This window comes from Oncorhynchus mykiss, chromosome 25 (genome assembly GCF_013265735.2).
Source record: "Oncorhynchus mykiss isolate Arlee chromosome 25, USDA_OmykA_1.1, whole genome shotgun sequence".
Taxonomy (NCBI): domain Eukaryota; kingdom Metazoa; phylum Chordata; class Actinopteri; order Salmoniformes; family Salmonidae; genus Oncorhynchus; species Oncorhynchus mykiss.
The window spans coordinates 21,801,884-21,818,578 of NC_048589.1; the positions used below are offsets into that span (position 1 = coordinate 21,801,884).

At 42.4% G+C, this 16,695-nt stretch overlaps 1 protein-coding gene across 4 annotated transcripts in view; it reads right to left on the reverse strand.

Moving 5' to 3' along the window:
- The window catches only part of LOC110505600 (protein unc-79 homolog), a 51,792-nt gene that overhangs the window by 27,199 nt on the left and 7,898 nt on the right, over window positions 1-16,695 (reverse strand). For all 4 annotated transcript variants that reach the window (XM_036962371.1, XM_036962370.1, XM_036962368.1 and 1 more), the window contains exons 4-20: window positions 13,209-13,379; window positions 12,887-12,982; window positions 12,705-12,760; window positions 12,267-12,396; window positions 11,781-11,845; window positions 10,854-10,942; window positions 10,616-10,656; window positions 10,380-10,408; window positions 8,005-8,234; window positions 7,432-7,603; window positions 7,002-7,232; window positions 6,580-6,770; window positions 6,182-6,305; window positions 3,893-4,036; window positions 923-1,138; window positions 382-609; window positions 108-258 (exon numbers count right to left, since the gene is read on the reverse strand). In XM_036962371.1, coding sequence (XP_036818266.1) covers window positions 108-258; window positions 382-609; window positions 923-1,138; window positions 3,893-4,036; window positions 6,182-6,305; window positions 6,580-6,770; window positions 7,002-7,232; window positions 7,432-7,603; window positions 8,005-8,234; window positions 10,380-10,408; window positions 10,616-10,656; window positions 10,854-10,942; window positions 11,781-11,845; window positions 12,267-12,396; window positions 12,705-12,760; window positions 12,887-12,982; window positions 13,209-13,379 — 2,364 coding nt within the window. The remainder of the gene's footprint in view (window positions 1-107; window positions 259-381; window positions 610-922; window positions 1,139-3,892; window positions 4,037-6,181; window positions 6,306-6,579; window positions 6,771-7,001; window positions 7,233-7,431; window positions 7,604-8,004; window positions 8,235-10,379; window positions 10,409-10,615; window positions 10,657-10,853; window positions 10,943-11,780; window positions 11,846-12,266; window positions 12,397-12,704; window positions 12,761-12,886; window positions 12,983-13,208; window positions 13,380-16,695) is intronic.

The window sequence follows — 16,695 nt, forward strand, 5'->3', positions numbered from 1 at the left end:
GAATTGTTCTGCTTGTGTTTCATCAGATCTGTATCAGTACACTGAGATATTCTGTACTCAATCCAAAACCCTTCCAACCCAAGCTTTATTTCGCCATGGATACATACGTGGGTTGTCAGGAGAGTAACTTTGAATTGTAGGGTTGTCAGTGTGTGTGCTGGCAGGGTTGTCCGCTTCCTCTGCCCCTTGCTTTGTCCGTTGTTCAGGCCCAAACACTTGAGGCAACAGCAATGTGTCCTCCAAGATGTCTGTTGACTCCTATAGTCAAGACACAATAATGTCTACTGACAACCAAATACAGTAAGAATTACAAACCATTGAAAAACAAATGGACCGATTCAGGACATGCTGTTTTTACAGGAGTTTGCTTGTGTGTCTTACCACCAGACGTATCTCCTCCCTGGGGGTGAGTCTCTCCAGGAGCTCACAGCCTAGCTGGTAGCACAAAATGCTGGACTGGCACAGGCTGCACTCCAGAGCCTTCTCATCCTTCTGACAGGTGTGGGAGCCCCCCCACGGGGCCTGGAAGACGTTGTTGATGATGCCCACAATGTCCTTCCCCAGGCTGCTTTCCAGACCGAGCATCACACCGTCATCCTGGAGCTCCATCTGAACAAGAACATTGTAGCTGGGTTTATTGTGTCAGTTGCCCTGTCTAGTTGTGTCCATTTTTTTCTATTTGCTTTTTATTTTTTAGATTATGCACTTTGAGATTATTCTGTATAATGGAAAGCGCTTTACAAATGGATTAAATTATTATTAGAAGTAAGGAACCACTACAACATTGTTGAACAGGAGAACCCACAGAAATAGAAAGTGGGACAGAACTCAGCTTGGTGGCTCTGAGGTATTCAATGAGGTATTGTAAAATGTAACAGTACTCTATAATTGAACCCATGTCTGCAGTGTATAGGCTTGCCACCTGTTTGAGGATGAGGTCGAACATGAGAATGAAACAGCCCAGGTTCATGTCATCGTCATCACAGTCCAGGTCCAGGGCACAGTGTCCCGTAGCATGGCCCAGGTTCTTAAAGGGGCTGCAGTGCAGGGGGCTCCGGAATGGGCTCCGGAACGGACTGGGGAACGGGCTCACAGTGTTGTGCGGCCCAAGATGGCCTGGATCTGAAACCACGCTTTCCTAGGGACATAACACACACACACACACACACACACACACACACACACACACACACACACACACACACACACACACACACACACACACACACACACACACACACACACACACAGGTATCATCGTGTTCCATAATTGTGCTGTCATGAGATCTACCCTCCAAGTTATCAAGGTGTATTCAGGTGTAGAAATATGCTGTGGATAGATGAGCCAAAGGGTTTAACTTTCACAAATAAATCTGAATGATGGCAGAGCTCAATTAAGCCCCTTAAATAGAACTATATTTAGACTTCAGCAGTTACCAGGGCAACACATATGCCTGTGGATGGTTGACAGTAGAGGGTATCCAGCTAGCATATTTGGTTCCTTGGAAGTTGTAGGAACATACTTTTTTGGTTTCCCATTGGTTCTGGGAACGAAGGCAAGTTCCCTGACTGGAAGTTCCCTGACTGGAAGTTCCCTGACTGTTCCCTGACTGGTAGAACAGAAGTGAAAATGTTGCCTGTTCTGGGAGGTACATTTTTAGATTGCAGAGAGGTTCTGAGAATGTTTAACTGCGGTTCCCTGAAAGTTTTCCTGGGAGGTTTGATAGGTTATTTTAAGGTAATTAAATAACGTTCTGAGAACATAATTCAATATGACTATTAATAACACTGCTTGCTTAGGTTAACTGTTTTGAACTCCAATCACAAATAGTACACATGGACATTGATTTGCTTAGTCATTAATCATGCTCACACATTTATTTTTTGTTGTTGCACGGCGTCAGGGAGATTGAAACCTATGATCTTCTGTTCTCTATCCATGGATAGACATGGATCCATGGATCTATCCATGGAATGTAGACATGATTTTTTTTACTCATACAAAGCTGTTCATTTCAGTCTATTCAAACAGACCCCATGTCAAAGGAAACAAGCACTCATTAAGATCACGTGTGGCCAATTATTGGGTGCGGCCTACACACCTGAACACACTTAACAAGATAGAGGATAGAGAGATAGAGTTTTGCTGATGCTGAGAATGGAATGTGTGTTTTTAAATAACATTATTAAAATGTTCTTTGAACGTGACTAAGGTTTTCTTGTGTTTTTTTTTTTTTTGTTGATGTTCTGAGAACATGACTTTAAATAGTACCATGAGGAAACCTGTAGGAAATGTTATGCTGAAGTATTGTGTTTTTTTTTTGTTGATGTTCTGAGAACATGACTTTAAATAGTACCATGAGGAAACCTGTAGGAAATGTTATGCTGAAGTATTGTGTTTTTTTTTTGTTGATGTTCTGAGAACATGACTTTAAATAGAACCATGAGGAAACCTGTAGGAAATGTTATGCTGAAGTATTGTGGGTTTTTTTTGTTGATGTTCTGAGAACATGACTTTAAATAGAACCATGAGGAAACCTGTAGGAAATGTTATGCTGAAGTATTGTGTTTTTTTTTTGTTGATGTTCTGAGAACATGACTTTAAATAGAACCATGAGGAAACCTGTAGGAAATGTTATGCTGAAGTATTGTGTTTTTTTTTTGTTGATGTTCTGAGAACATGACTTTAAATAGAACCATGAGGAAACCTGTAGGAAATGTTATGCTGAAGTATTGTGTTTTTTTTTGTTGATGTTCTGAGAACATGACTTTAAATAGAACCATGAGGAAACCTGTAGGAAATGTTATGCTGAAGTATTGTATTTTTTTTTTGTTGATGTTCTGAGAACATGACTTTAAATAGAACCATGAGGAAACCTGTAGGAAATGTTATGCTGAAGTATTGTGGTTTTTTTTTGTTGATGTTCTGAGAACATGACTTTAAATAGTACCATGAGGAAACCTGTAGGAAATGTTATGCTGAAGTATTGTTTTTTTTTTGTTGATGTTCTGAGAACATGACTTTAAATAGAACCATGAGGAAACCTGTAGGAAATGTTATGCTGAAGTATTGTGTTTTTTTTTTGTTGATGTTCTGAGAACATGACTTTAAATAGAACCATGAGGAAACCTGTAGGAAATGTTATGCTGAAGTATTGTGGTTTTTTTTTGTTGATGTTCTGAGAACATGACTTTAAATAGTACCATGAGGAAACCTGTAGGAAATGTTATGCTGAAGTATTGTGGGTTTTTTTTGTTGATGTTCTGAGAACATGACTTTAAATAGAACCATGAGGAAACCTGTAGGAAATGTTATGCTGAAGTATTGTGTTTTTTTTTGTTGATGTTCTGAGAACATGACTTTAAATAGAACCATGAGGAAACCTGTAGGAAATGTTATGCTGAAGTATTGTGTTTTTTTTTGTTGATGTTCTGAGAACATGACTTTAAATAGAACCATGAGGAAACCTGTAGGAAATGTTATGCTGAAGTATTGAAATTCCCACAAAAAAACATTGTTTCTTAACGTTCTCTGATCTATTTGAGAACATTCCCAATGCCAAACCAGTTGGAGAACGTTCCTAGAACATCACCAAAATATGCTTGAACTTTTAGGAAACATTCTGTTAAAGTAATGAAATACCAAGCAAATAATGTTTTTTGGTCAAGTTCCTTAAATGTGCTGCCAAGCAACCAAGCAGCTATCCTGCACCATTCCCAGAAAGTTGTGTGAAGGTTGTATGCAAAATAACCATAGGCCAACCACACTCTTACCAAACTCTAAGAAACATATGGTTCTCAGAACATTATGTGCTGGCTGGGTAAATAGATAACAAGCATTTTCAGATTGTGGATGTAAACTGTATAGTTGATGACTAGTACGATATCTCACCCTCCGAGCCTCAGTATTTTCACCAGTTAGATCAGAGACTCGAGTCTTTCTCTGATTGGCCAGTTCCTTCACTGAGTTCACCCCGTCAAAGAACATCCCGATCAACAGCTGCAGAGGCACCACAATGTCCAGCTCTGACAACACCTGTGTCCAACCAGACACGCACACACATACACCAACAGGTACACAAACACACAAGAGATCATGCAAAGATGCACACCAAACTCACATACAAGACACATTAATGACAACAGGTTTAGGTTAACAGGTTTACACACACACATAAAACACACAAACAGACAACAGAGACATTCAGAGAGGCAAAAGAGAAGACGTATATAAGCAGATAGAAATGTATAAGTAGTACTCTACACATATTCCTGTAGTATGTGTGACCTATATGCAGTTGAAGTCAGAAGTTTACATACACCTTAGCCAAATACATTTAAACTCAGTTTTTCACAATTCCTGAAATGTAATCTTAGTAAAAAAAATGCCCTGTCTTAGGTCAGTTAGGATCACCACTTTATTTTGAGAATGTGAAATGTCAGAATAATAGTAGAGAGAATGATTTATTTCTGCTTTTATTTATTTCATCACATTCCCAGTGGGTCAGAACTTTACATACAATCAATATGTATTTGCTAGCATTTGCTTTAAATTGTTTAACTTGGGTCAAATGTTTCAGGTAGCCTTTCACAAGCTTCCCACAATAAGTTGGGTGCATTTTGGCCCATTCCTCCTGACAGAGCTGGTGTAACTGAGTCAGGTTTGTAGGCCTCCTTGCTTGCACATGCTTTTTCAGTTCTGCCCACAAATTTTCTATAGGATTGAGGTCAGGGCTTTGTGATGGCAACTCCAATACCTTGACTTTGTTGTCCTTAAGTCATTTTGCCACAACTTTGGAAGTATGCTTGGGGTCATTGTCCATTTGGAAGACCCATTTGCGACCAAGCTTTAACTTCCTGACTGATGTTGAGATGTTGCTTCAATATATCCACATCATTTTCCTCCCTCATGATGCCATCTATTTTGTGAAGTGCATCAGTCTCTCCTGCAGCAAAGCACCCCCACAACATAATGCTTCACGGTTGGGATGGTGTTCTTTGGCTTGCAGGCCTCCCCCTTTGTCCTCCAAACATAACGATGGTCATTATGCCTAACAGTTCTATTTTTGTTTCATCAGACCAGAGGACATTTCTCCAAAAAGTACGATCTTTGTTCCCATGTGCAGTTGCAAAACATAGTCTGGCTTTTTTATGGCGGTTTTGGAGCAGTGTCTTCTTCCCTGCTGAGTGCCCTTTCAGGTTATGTCGATATAGGACTCGTTTTACTGTGAATATAGATACTTTTGTACCTGTTTCCTCCAGCATCTCCACAAGGTCCTTTGCTGTTGTTCTGGGATTGATTTGCACTTTTTGCACCAAAGCAGGTTCATCTCTGGGAGACAGAATGCGTCTCATTCCTGAGCGGTATGACAGCTGCGTGGTCCCATGATGTTTATACTTGCGTACTATTGTTTGTACAGATGAACGTGGTACCTTCAGGCGTTTGGAAATTGCTCCCAAGGATGAACCAGACTTGTGGAGGTCTACAATTTTATTTCTGAGGTCTTGGCTGATTTCTTTTGATTTTCCAAGGATGTCAAGCAAAGAGGCACTGAGTTTGAAGGTACGCCTTGAAATACATCCACAGGTATACCTCCAATTGACTCAAATGATCTCAATTTGCCTATCAGAAGCTTCTAAAGCCATGACGTCATTTTCTAGAATTTTCCAAGCTGTTTAAAGGCACAGTCAATTTAGTGTATGTAAACTTCTGACCCACTGGATTTGTGAAACAATCCGCCTGTAAACAATTGTTGAAAAAAGGTCTTGTGTCATGCACAAAGTAGACGTCCTAACCGACTTGTCAAAATCATAGTTGGTTAACAAGAAATTTGTGGAGTGGTTGAAAAACTAGTTTTAATGACTCCAACCTAAGTGTATGTAAACATCTGACTTCTACTGTATATATTCAGATTGAATTACTTTGGTGTCTGTTATCACAGTCGTGAAAGAAACCCTTCCACGTATATAGGACAGCAGGCTGAGAGTGCATATGGAATCAAAAGCAAAATCCTTCCTCTCTCACTTTCAGAACTCCAGTCTCATGCTAGCCTTGTGACCCAGTTCCATATTCAGTACAGCCCCTGCCCAGGCACTCACACATCATGACAACCTGTTCATTTCATTTCAACCACACAATATGAAATGGATCCTCATAAAAAGCCACAGGCCTTATACTCACATGCAGCCAGAGCAGAGCCTGCTCCTGCACAGAGGCTGGGTATCCTGAGAACCTGCAGCTAATGAACCCAAACATCTCCTCCATGGAGAAGGGCAGAGGGCACAGCTCAATGTCAAACATCTTGCTGCAGGGGGAGCAGAGGGGTGAGGAGTGAGGGGCCATGCTTTTAAAGTTGAGCATTTGGTATATCCCCTCTCATGTGTATCACTAGCAGGTGAGACTATGGAAACCATTTTCACTGTGTGTTACACATAGTCACATATCATTTTACTTAACATTATATTATTCGCACAAGACAGAAAATTATTTGTGCATGATCAGTAACCATAGGACACCATTGAACTAGAGGTGGTGGTACAGTGAACTGGGTGACTTGGAGGAGGTCCAGTATACAGTACCTGAGCACTTCTCTGAACTCCTTGAGCTGCTGGTCAGGCACCTCAGTGCGGATGGCCTCCAGCCACTCTGGCATGAAGCACTCCCATAGCGGCTGGCTGATCACATTGTAGGGGATCAGGCACAGGATCCGGTTCAGCCCCTCTTTCAGCTGGGTCACTGTGCTGCAAGACTTATCCCAGTAACCCCCCACCTGGGGATATGGGTACATAGACACATACACAAGGTCAGGTATAACCAAGGGGGATATTCACCAAGAAACACAACCATCACACACTGTCCCTCCAGTGTGCATTGTCCCCAGAGAAACATTCCTAACCTCATACTACCCTACACCCAACATTACACCTTACAACCCCTCACAAACACATACTGAGCCGCCTTTACCCTCCAACACCCCTTCTCCTTCCCCGCTCCTCCTCACCCTGGCAAACTCCACCGGCTTGGGCAGCAGGCACATCACCATGACGTCGAAGCGCACGTCACACACGGTCTTCAACCACTTGGTGACAAACTGGGGCTTGAGCTTCTCCACCAGGGAGCCCACCTCGTCGTCCATCATGTAGGCTGTGGAGTGGAACCACTGGAACACCATGCTCACCAGCCGCGCCAGGCTCTCAGTGGGCGTGTTCTCACTGGGGGTGCACAGGCTCACCTTCAGGGGTGGGGGCAAGGATGGGGTGTAACATGGTCAGTCAGGGGCCTCCAAGATCGGAGACGGATACGGTTAAAGCATTATAATGTTGCACTATGAAGAGAGTACAGCACAGGCTGGTAATAAGAGCCCAGACAGGTGTGTCAACATCCTAATCTCTCAACTGTGATAGTGAGTAATAGACCAGCGAGCCACGCACCAGAAACCAGATGCCAAACTGACTGAGGAGCCTCTGGTCGTGCTGGTCGTCCTCCTTGTTGTCAAAGTCGATGTTGTCCAGGGAGTGGTGGGAGGCAGACAGGCCCATCTGACGACGCCTGTTCAGCTCAAACTCACGCAGCTCCGCGTGGATCTCTGCCTCCTTCAGTAGACTGATGTTGATAGATGGATGGAGAGAGAGGGGGGATAAAGAGAGAGACAGACAGAAAGACAGAGGGAGTTAGACAGATAGTGATAGAGATAACTGTGGTTGTATACAGTGCTACTGTGAAGCATGCGGTTGGTTGCCTGTGTTGTCTGTGATGCTGTGACGCAGCGGTCTAAGGCACTGCATCTCAGTGCAAGAGGCGTCACTACAGACCCTGGTTCGATTCCAGGCTGTATCACAACCAGCCGTGATTGGGAGTCTCGTAGGGCGGCGCACAACTGGCCCAGCATTGTCTGGGTTAGGGTAGGCCGTCATTTTAAATAAGAGTTTGTTCTTAACTGACTTGCCTAGTTAAATAAAGGTTAAATAAAAAAAATGAAATGCACCAAATACAAATAAAAATACCTGATAACAGCCTCCACAGTACACACCAGCTCCTCTGCCCCACACTCGCGGGTGTTGATGGGAGGTGGGGAGGTCTGGTACAGATGGGTCTCCGCCGCAGTCCCCACCTCGCTGCTGTGGTGGTTGACATGGCAACGCTTGCAGTAGCGGACGGGTCGGTTGCCATGGCGCCCGCAGCAACCAGCTGAGAAGCAGGTGACAACTGCCCTCCTGACATGAGAGCTACAGTTCTACAAGACAGAGGGGACAATGAGTTAAAACAACTCCTCGTATAATTTATAAACTGAGAAAATATAAGAATCCTAATAAACTGTTTTCACTGTGAAAAAAAGCTATCCTTAAAAGGTCCTATGCCTCAATAAATTCATTGATGTGTAAACGTCCTAAATTAAAAGAACGAGTGGTGTTCTTTTTGTGTGTGTATGCTAATGAATAGGCTGCCATGGGACAGATAGCATCATTCTTAGATAGAGACTGTACATATGGTGTCTTATTGGTTTCATCTGATCAGCCACTGAAACCTCTGGCCTTTCAAATGAACAGATCCTCTCCCTCTGTTCTCTTCCTGTCTTCTCCCCTCTCTCTCTGTTCTCTTCCTGTCTTCCCCCTCTCTCTCTGTTCTCTTCCTGTCTTCTCCCCTCTCTCTCTGTTCTCTTCCTGTCTTCCCCCTCTCTCTCTGTTCTCTTCCTGTCTTCCCCCCTCTCTCTCTGTTATCTTCCTGTCTTCTCCCCTCTCTCTCTGTTCTCTTCCTGTCTCCCCCCCCTCTCTCTGTTATCTTCCTGTCTTCTCCCCTCTCTCTCTGTTCTCTTCCTGTCTTCCCCCCTCTCTCTCTGTTCTCTTCCTGTCTTCTCCCCTCTCTCTCTGTTCTCTTCCTGTCTTCTCCCCTCTCTCTCTGTTCTCTTCCTGTCTTCTCCCCTCTCTCTCTCTGTTCTCTTTCTGTCTTCTCCCCTCTCTCTCTGTTCTCTTCCTGTCTTCTCCCCTCTCTCTCTGTTGTCTTCCTGTCTTCTCCCCTCTCTCTCTGTAATCTTTACAAAAACATACAACTGACAATGGTGAAAACCTGGTCAATGGATACAGTACAGCAAATTGACCGCAAGAAGCCCAAACAGATACTAAGGCATCATCATTTCAAACCTAGCTTACATCTGTATATGATCACATATACTGTATCTCGCTATTATGCATGGGAATCCTTTGGAACAGATTTCAAAAATTCTAATCACTTGGAGCTGATTTACTGGTGTTTTTACAGTCTTCTATGTCCAACAAAAACAAATAAAAAACAACTTTGCTCAGATAACTTGGGGGGCCAAATAAAATCACCTGCGGGTTGGGGAACACTGCACTACAGTATATCTTATACTGTAACTGCAGAGCACTGTGAAAGCAATCCCTATTCTAGCTGTAACTCTGACAAGCAATCACATCTCAGATAGAACAATGATGTGTGTGCTGATAATGAGAGAGTTGGCGTGGATCCAGGTAAGAGCTTTCTGCAGTGGGACAAAGCCTATTGAAAAGGCTGTGTGAGGATTAAAACTACTGCTGGATGAACTAGATATAGGACAGCTGTTTCCCATGACAACCCTGGGCTGCTCAGCTTAGTCTTTTCTTTTGATTATACTTTTTAAACTCTCGTTGTGAAGGGCTCATAAGCAAGCATTTCACGGTTAAGTCTACACCCGTAACATTTGATTTGATTTGATACACTACCTGACAGATTTGTGTGTCAGTCTCCGTGGGAACCAAGGGGGAACTTTTATGCCTTTGGACTGTGTTCCGGAACAAACATCATGCCCTGCCAGTTCCATTAAGACTGGACCATCCATTAGACAAGTAATGAACAGAGTGTTCGAGTGAATGGACTCTCCAAATGAAAGTGCACGGTCCTTAAACACTTCAGAGATAAATGTGATGGTCTGCTATATGAAATGTCGAAGTGCAAGTTGTAGCTTCTTTGGGCCTCGTTAGCCTGTAGCAGGCTAGCATCGTGTTTATTTTTCCACCACTTAAAATGACACAAGTGGTTATCTCTCTCCTGTCCTCAAATCAATTACACAGCAGTTTTATTGCTCATGGTTAAATGAACACTGGGTGGATGTTGGCATGAAGGCATGATATTTATACACAACCAGCAATGACATAGCAAGGGAGGCACAGCCACAGTCCATGATTATGTACGCAAAGCCATCTAACAGAGAAGTAACAAATACTAGCAAACAATTCCATTCACCAGTCTACTTCACTTGTTGCTCTAATATGAAGAAGAAAGGGGTGCTCTTGTTTAGCCATGAGTTTTACCACTATGAATACTGCGTGAGCTGATGAGAGCACAAACACAAACACATATCAATGCACCAACGTTCATGTCTTACCTTCTTTTGACAAATAGCAGATATCTCAGCTGTAAAAATGAGGCCACAGAGGTATTCAGTATAACATACACACAGACAATGGGTTCACTCAGCCTAAATAACCCCTCTGATTGACTCGATTTTGGGGGTATTGAGGTACGTACATGTGTGCGTGTATGTACTTGTATATGTGTGTGAGAGAGGGAGACAGAGAGAGATGGCAACCTGAACGCTAATACTTGTTTGCTAACACTCACCTTGGGGCAAGAGCACATCAACAAGCCATTCTGAATGGTCTCTGTAAAGGTCACAGGAATATGTAAATCAAATTATAGTTAGCTGAGAATACCTCCGTTGAAAATACACTTCCAGCAAAGGAATTATGCAACCATGGTGATGCTTCTCCCTTGGGATAAAGACCAGAATAATGAAGCAGACAGCAGGTGATGTTTGGAATGGCATCTATGGAGAGAGAAAGAGGTTACAACCACATACCCTGCTATCCTTTGGCTGCACTCCTCACAGATGTATAGAGGAGGGGGCTTGTCTCCCAGTGCAACGGAGAGGGTGGGGTCGATGCACATCTATAGGGCGACAACAGACAGTTACTGAATCCAGATGGAATATACAGTAGTAGCAGTGATATCTAGCTTTAGGGGTCAGAAGAAGTGTATACCACACCTTACTTCTCCACTGCTTCTGCCCTGACACGTGATAACACCTCAAACTCAAATAAATGTATGTGTGTGTGTGTGTGTGTGTGTGTGTGTGTGTGTGTGTGTGTGTGTGTGTGTGTGTGTGTGTGTGTGTGTGTGTGTGTGTGTGTGTGTGTGTGTGTGTGTGTAATGTCCGCTATACCTGTCTCTGCAGCTGGCTGCATGCATATGGTTCTGTTCAGTTCTCTATGATCTGTGCATGGCCCTGTATTAAGCTACAGTGCTTATGGCCTAGATGCTCAGATGGTGTTCTGTAATTTACTGCTCTCGCTTACAGGCGCCCTATCCCCAGGGGCGGCATGGGGTCATCGCTTCCAATTAGCCCCCCCCCCCTCCCCCAAACACACCCTCTGCAATCCTGGGTAATTGAAATCCGGCCCCTGTCCCTGCCCCTGTTCCCGTCTCTGCTCTACTTGTCTGTTTTTAGCACAGTTGAGCAGAGACAGGCTGAGCACATAGCAAACAGGCCTTGAGTCGGGTGGCCACTGATATCATTACCCCACGGAACTACCACAGTGTCTCAAGCAATCCCTGGCTCATTTAACGTGGCACTTACAGCAGCAAACACCAAGACGCTAACATACCATGGCAATCTGGCACATACTGTGTGTATTCACTTTATGTTTGTGTACACAATGGATTGAATATATCGGTCTTGTAAGTGTTTTATATTGGCTACAGTGCACAGCAGTTACTCAAACGTTACCTTGACAGCAGGCTTATTGATGGCATTGTGACACTCAATGTGTTGGCAATGGATGGGGTTCCAGGCTGTGGCAGGGGGAAATAGAATAGAGGGAGAGAAGGAAAGGGGAAAAGGTAGTGTGGAAGGAAGGTTAGACTGCTGCAACCTGAGATCTACAGATGTAGGATCTTATTTTGAGACAGTTTGCTACAGCAGGCAAATAATTCTGCTGCAACTGGAAATGTGGATTATTTATGTGGATTATAATTAATGGACATTTTTGTAGGGGTTGATACATTTTTCGTAAAAGGAAAATCAAGTCAAATTTCAAAGTGGAAATTACAAACTTCAGAAGCATTTTCAAACCTGAAATACACTATACGTTTTAAATGTCCTGTATGTCCTGAATTGCTGGAATGTTCTCCTGCAACAAGGTGATCAAATAAAAATCCTACACCTGTATTGCATACAAGCACAGCCTGACAGGCAGACCATAAGCAACCTCACCTGTGTATTGCAGTCCACTGTATTCACTGATGGCTCCTGGGGGCTTTAGGTTTGGCCAGTAATGAAAGAGCATCTGCACGGCTGGAGGCTTGACTTGGGATGGTCCGTACGAAATGACATACAGCAGGTCCTGCCACAGCACAACACAGGCCATAGTGATGAGCTAACGTGTAAGACCGTCACAAAGCTTTTCACTGACACTTTCCATATCTACAGATGTAGGATCTTAATTTGAGCAAGTTTGCTACAGCAGGTAAATAATCCTGCAGCAACAGAAAATGTAAATGATTATGTGGATTATAATTCATGGACATCAATCACCCTGTTGCAGTTCTCCTTCTACAGGGTGATCAAATGAAGATCCTACATCTGTATGAGAGAGTTGTTTGGGCATCTTATCTATGTGAATTATGACACATTCCATTTGTGAACATATACCTTCCACACTTCCTGCTTGTGCTTCATAAGACACTCCAACAACTGACAGTGGTATACTGGAAACAAATAGACAAAGATTTAAGTCACATAGGTGTAAGGTACAACACAGTATGAAATCAAAACATGACAGAAAAACTGTGATGTACTGTACTGGTTGGGAATAACCTAAGTTCCACGTTTACCTGGGTTGGAAGTGTACTGCATAGCAATCATTAGCATGGAGGAGGCAGAGAGATTGACATATGCTGGGACGCCCCCTTCTCTTCTAGTGGAACCCACTAAAAAAGGGCAGAAAAGAGAAGAAACAACCCACGCCTCAGTAGGAGTAGGACACCAACCAAACAGTTCCTTTGATATGGTGATGCGATTGATATTTCTGCTAAAAAGATATGACTACTCATATTAAATTATACTTATCCCACTTAATGACTTGTCTTGAATTCAACAGTGGGTTTTTTTCACATGCATGTAGATGGATGTTTGATACAGAGTGGCTGTACTCACATATAGCCATTGGGAGGAAAGAGGTGCTCAGGTACTCAATGATGTCTTTGTGAAGGAATGGGGGGAATGTAGCTAAAGTGGAGATCATAGTGTAGGGTAAAGTGCTGAGAATATCGTCACTGAGAAAGGGCAGGAGGCAAGTTGTTGTGTAAAATATGGACTGTCCAAGATCTGATGGGAGAAGGGAGAGCCAAAACGCACAAACACAGAGAGACAGAAATTCAATGAAATGTACATATTTTGCAAAGTAAATTAAAAATATAGCATTAAAACTTAAAGGAAACGCATAAATATATAGAATTTGTATAATCAGATCTGTTCAGATATTTGTGTATTTGAGTATTTTCTTATTTTTTTTATTCTGTGTTTTTGAGTATTTTTGAAATACACATCCCAAAACAAGTACTTTTATTTGAGTATTTGAATGGTTATTTGTAAAAATCAAATAGACGACAAACTTGTATTTGAAAGTATTTTATACTTTATTTCAAATACTATTTTCCTAATTGCTGGGTTAAATGCATGGGAGTATATTTGAGTGTATTTTCCAAATATGTTCCAATATTAAAATACTTCAAATAAATTGGAATCTGAATACTTGTCTTGAAATATATTGAAAAGTAATTAAAATACCTGAAAAAGAATTTGAACCCAGGTTTGGTATAAAAACAACAACATCCTGAGAGAGCATTGTGATACTGATGCTTACACTCAGCAAAGGGTAGGGCTTTCCAGTCAAGAAGTTAGGCTTTCATGCTTTTACATTTTTTTAAACTAATCAATTAGTCATGAAACACTACTGTTGCTAACATTCTATATACTCAGATATACAGTTGAAGTTGGAAGTTTACATTTCAACTCAGTTTTTCACAATTCCTGACATTTAATCCTCGTAAAAAATTCCCTGTCTTAGGTCAGATAAGATCACCACTTTATTTTAAGAATGGGAAATATCAGAATAATAGTAGAGAGAAGGATTTATTTCAGCTTTAATTTCTTTCATCACATTTCCAGTGGGTCAGAAGTTTACATACACTCAATTAGTATTTGGTAGCATTGCCTTTAAATTGTTTAACTTGGGTCAAACGTTTCAGGTTGCCTTCCTCAAGCTTCCCACAATAAGTTGGGTGAATTTTGGCCCATTCCTGCTGACAGAGCTGATGTAACTGAATCAGGATTGTAGGCCTCCTTGCTCCCACACGCTTTTTCAGTTCTGCCCACAAATTTTCTATAGGATTGAGGTCAGGGCTTTGTGATGGACACTCCAATACCTTGACTTTGTTGTCCTTAAGCCATTTTGCTACAACTTTGGAAGTATGCCTGGGGTCATTGTCCATTTGGAAGACACATTTGCGACCAAGCTTTATCTTCCTGACTGATGACTTGAGATGTTGCTTCAATATATCCACATAATTCTCCTCCCTCATGATGCCATCTATTTTGTGAAGTGCACCAGTCTCTCCTGCAGCAAAGCAGCCGCACAACATGATACTTTACGGTTGGGATGGTGTTCTTCGGCTTGCAAGCATCCCCCTTTTTCCTCCAAACATAATGATGGTCATTATGGCCAAACAGTTCTATTTTTTTTCATCAGACCAGAGGACATTTCTCCAAAAAGTACGATCTTTGTCCCCATGTGCAGTTGCAAACCATAGTCTGGCTTTGTTATGGCGATTTTGGAGCAGTGGCTTCTTCCTTGCTGAGCGGCCTTTCAGGTTATGTCGATATAGGACTCGTTTTACTGTGGATATAGATACTTTTGTACCTGTTTCCTCCAGCATCTTCACAAGGTCCTTTGCTGTTGTTCTGGGATTGATTTGCACTTTTCGCACCAGAGTCAAATCAAATAAAACTGTTTTTGTCACATACACATGGTTAGCAGATGTTGATGCGAGTGTAGCGAAATGCTTGTGATTCCAGTTTCGACCATGCTGTAATATCTAACAAGTAATCTAACAATTTCACAACAAATACCTTATACACACAAGTGTAAAGGAATGAATAAGAATATGTATATAAAAATATATATGGATGAGCGATGGCCGAACGGTATAGGCAAGATGCAGCAGATGGTATAGAGTACAGTATATACATATAAGACGAGTAGTGTAGGGTATGTAAACATTATATAAAGTGGCATAGTTTAAAGTGACTAGTGATACATTTATAACATCCCATTTTCTATTATTAAAGTGGCTAGAGATTGAGTCAGTATGTTGGCAGCAGCCACTCAATGTTAGTGATGGCTGTATAACAGTCTGATGGCCTTGAGATAGAAGCTGTTTTTCAGTCTCTCGGTCCCAGCTTTGATGCACCTGTACTGACCTCGCCTTCTGGATGATAGCAGGGTGAACAGGCTGTGGCTCGGGTGGTTGTTGTCCTTGATGATCTTTTTGGGATTCCTGTGACATCGGGTGGTGTAGGTGTCCTTGAGAGCAGGTAGTTTGCCCCCGGTGATGCGTTGTGCAGACCTCACTATCCTCTGGAGAGCCTTACGGTTGTGGGCGGAGCAATTGCCCTACCAGGCGGTGATACAGCCCGACAGGATGCTCTCGATTGTGCATCTGTAAAAGTTTGTGAGTGTTTTTGGTGACAAGCAGAATTTCTTCAGCATCCTGAGGTTGAAGAGGCGCTGCTGCTCCTTCTTCACAACGCTGTCTGTGTGGGTGGACCAATTCAGTTTGTCCGTGATGTGTACGCCGAGGAACTTAACATTTTCCACCTTCTCCACTACTGTCCCGTCAATGTGAATAGGGGGTTGTTTCCTCTGCTGTTTCCTGAAGTCCACGATCATCTCCTTTGTTTTGTTGACATTGAGGGTGAGGTTATTTTCCTGACCCCACACTCCGAGGGCCCTCACCTCCTCCCTGTAGGCCGTCTCGTCGTTTTTTTTTCTGAGGTCTTGGCTGATTTCTTTTGATTTACCCATGATCTCAAGCAAAGATACACTGAGTTTTAAGGTCGGCCTTGAAATACATCCACAGGTATACCTCCAATTGACTCAAATGATGTCAATTAGCCTATCGGAAGCATCTAAAGCCATGATATAATTTTCTGGAATTTTCCAAGCTGTTTAAAGGCACAGTTAACTTAGTGCATGTAAACTTCTGATCCACTGGAATTGTGATACAGTGAATTATAAGTGAAATCATCTGTCTGTCAACAATTGTTGGAAAACTTACTAGATGTAGATGTCCTAACCGACTTGCCAAAACTATAGTTTGTTAACAAGAAATGTGTGTAGTTGTTGAAAAACGAGTTTTAATGACTCCAACCTAAGTGTATGTAATCTTCAAAATAAATCATCCAAGACCTCAGAAAAAATAATTGTAGACCTCCACAAGTCTAGTTCATCTTTGGGAGCAATTTCCAAATGCCTGAAGGTACCACGTTCATCTGTACAGTACAAACAATTGTACACAGGTATAAACACCATGGGACCACGCAGCTGTCATACCGCTCAGGAAGGAGACGCGTTCTGTCTCCT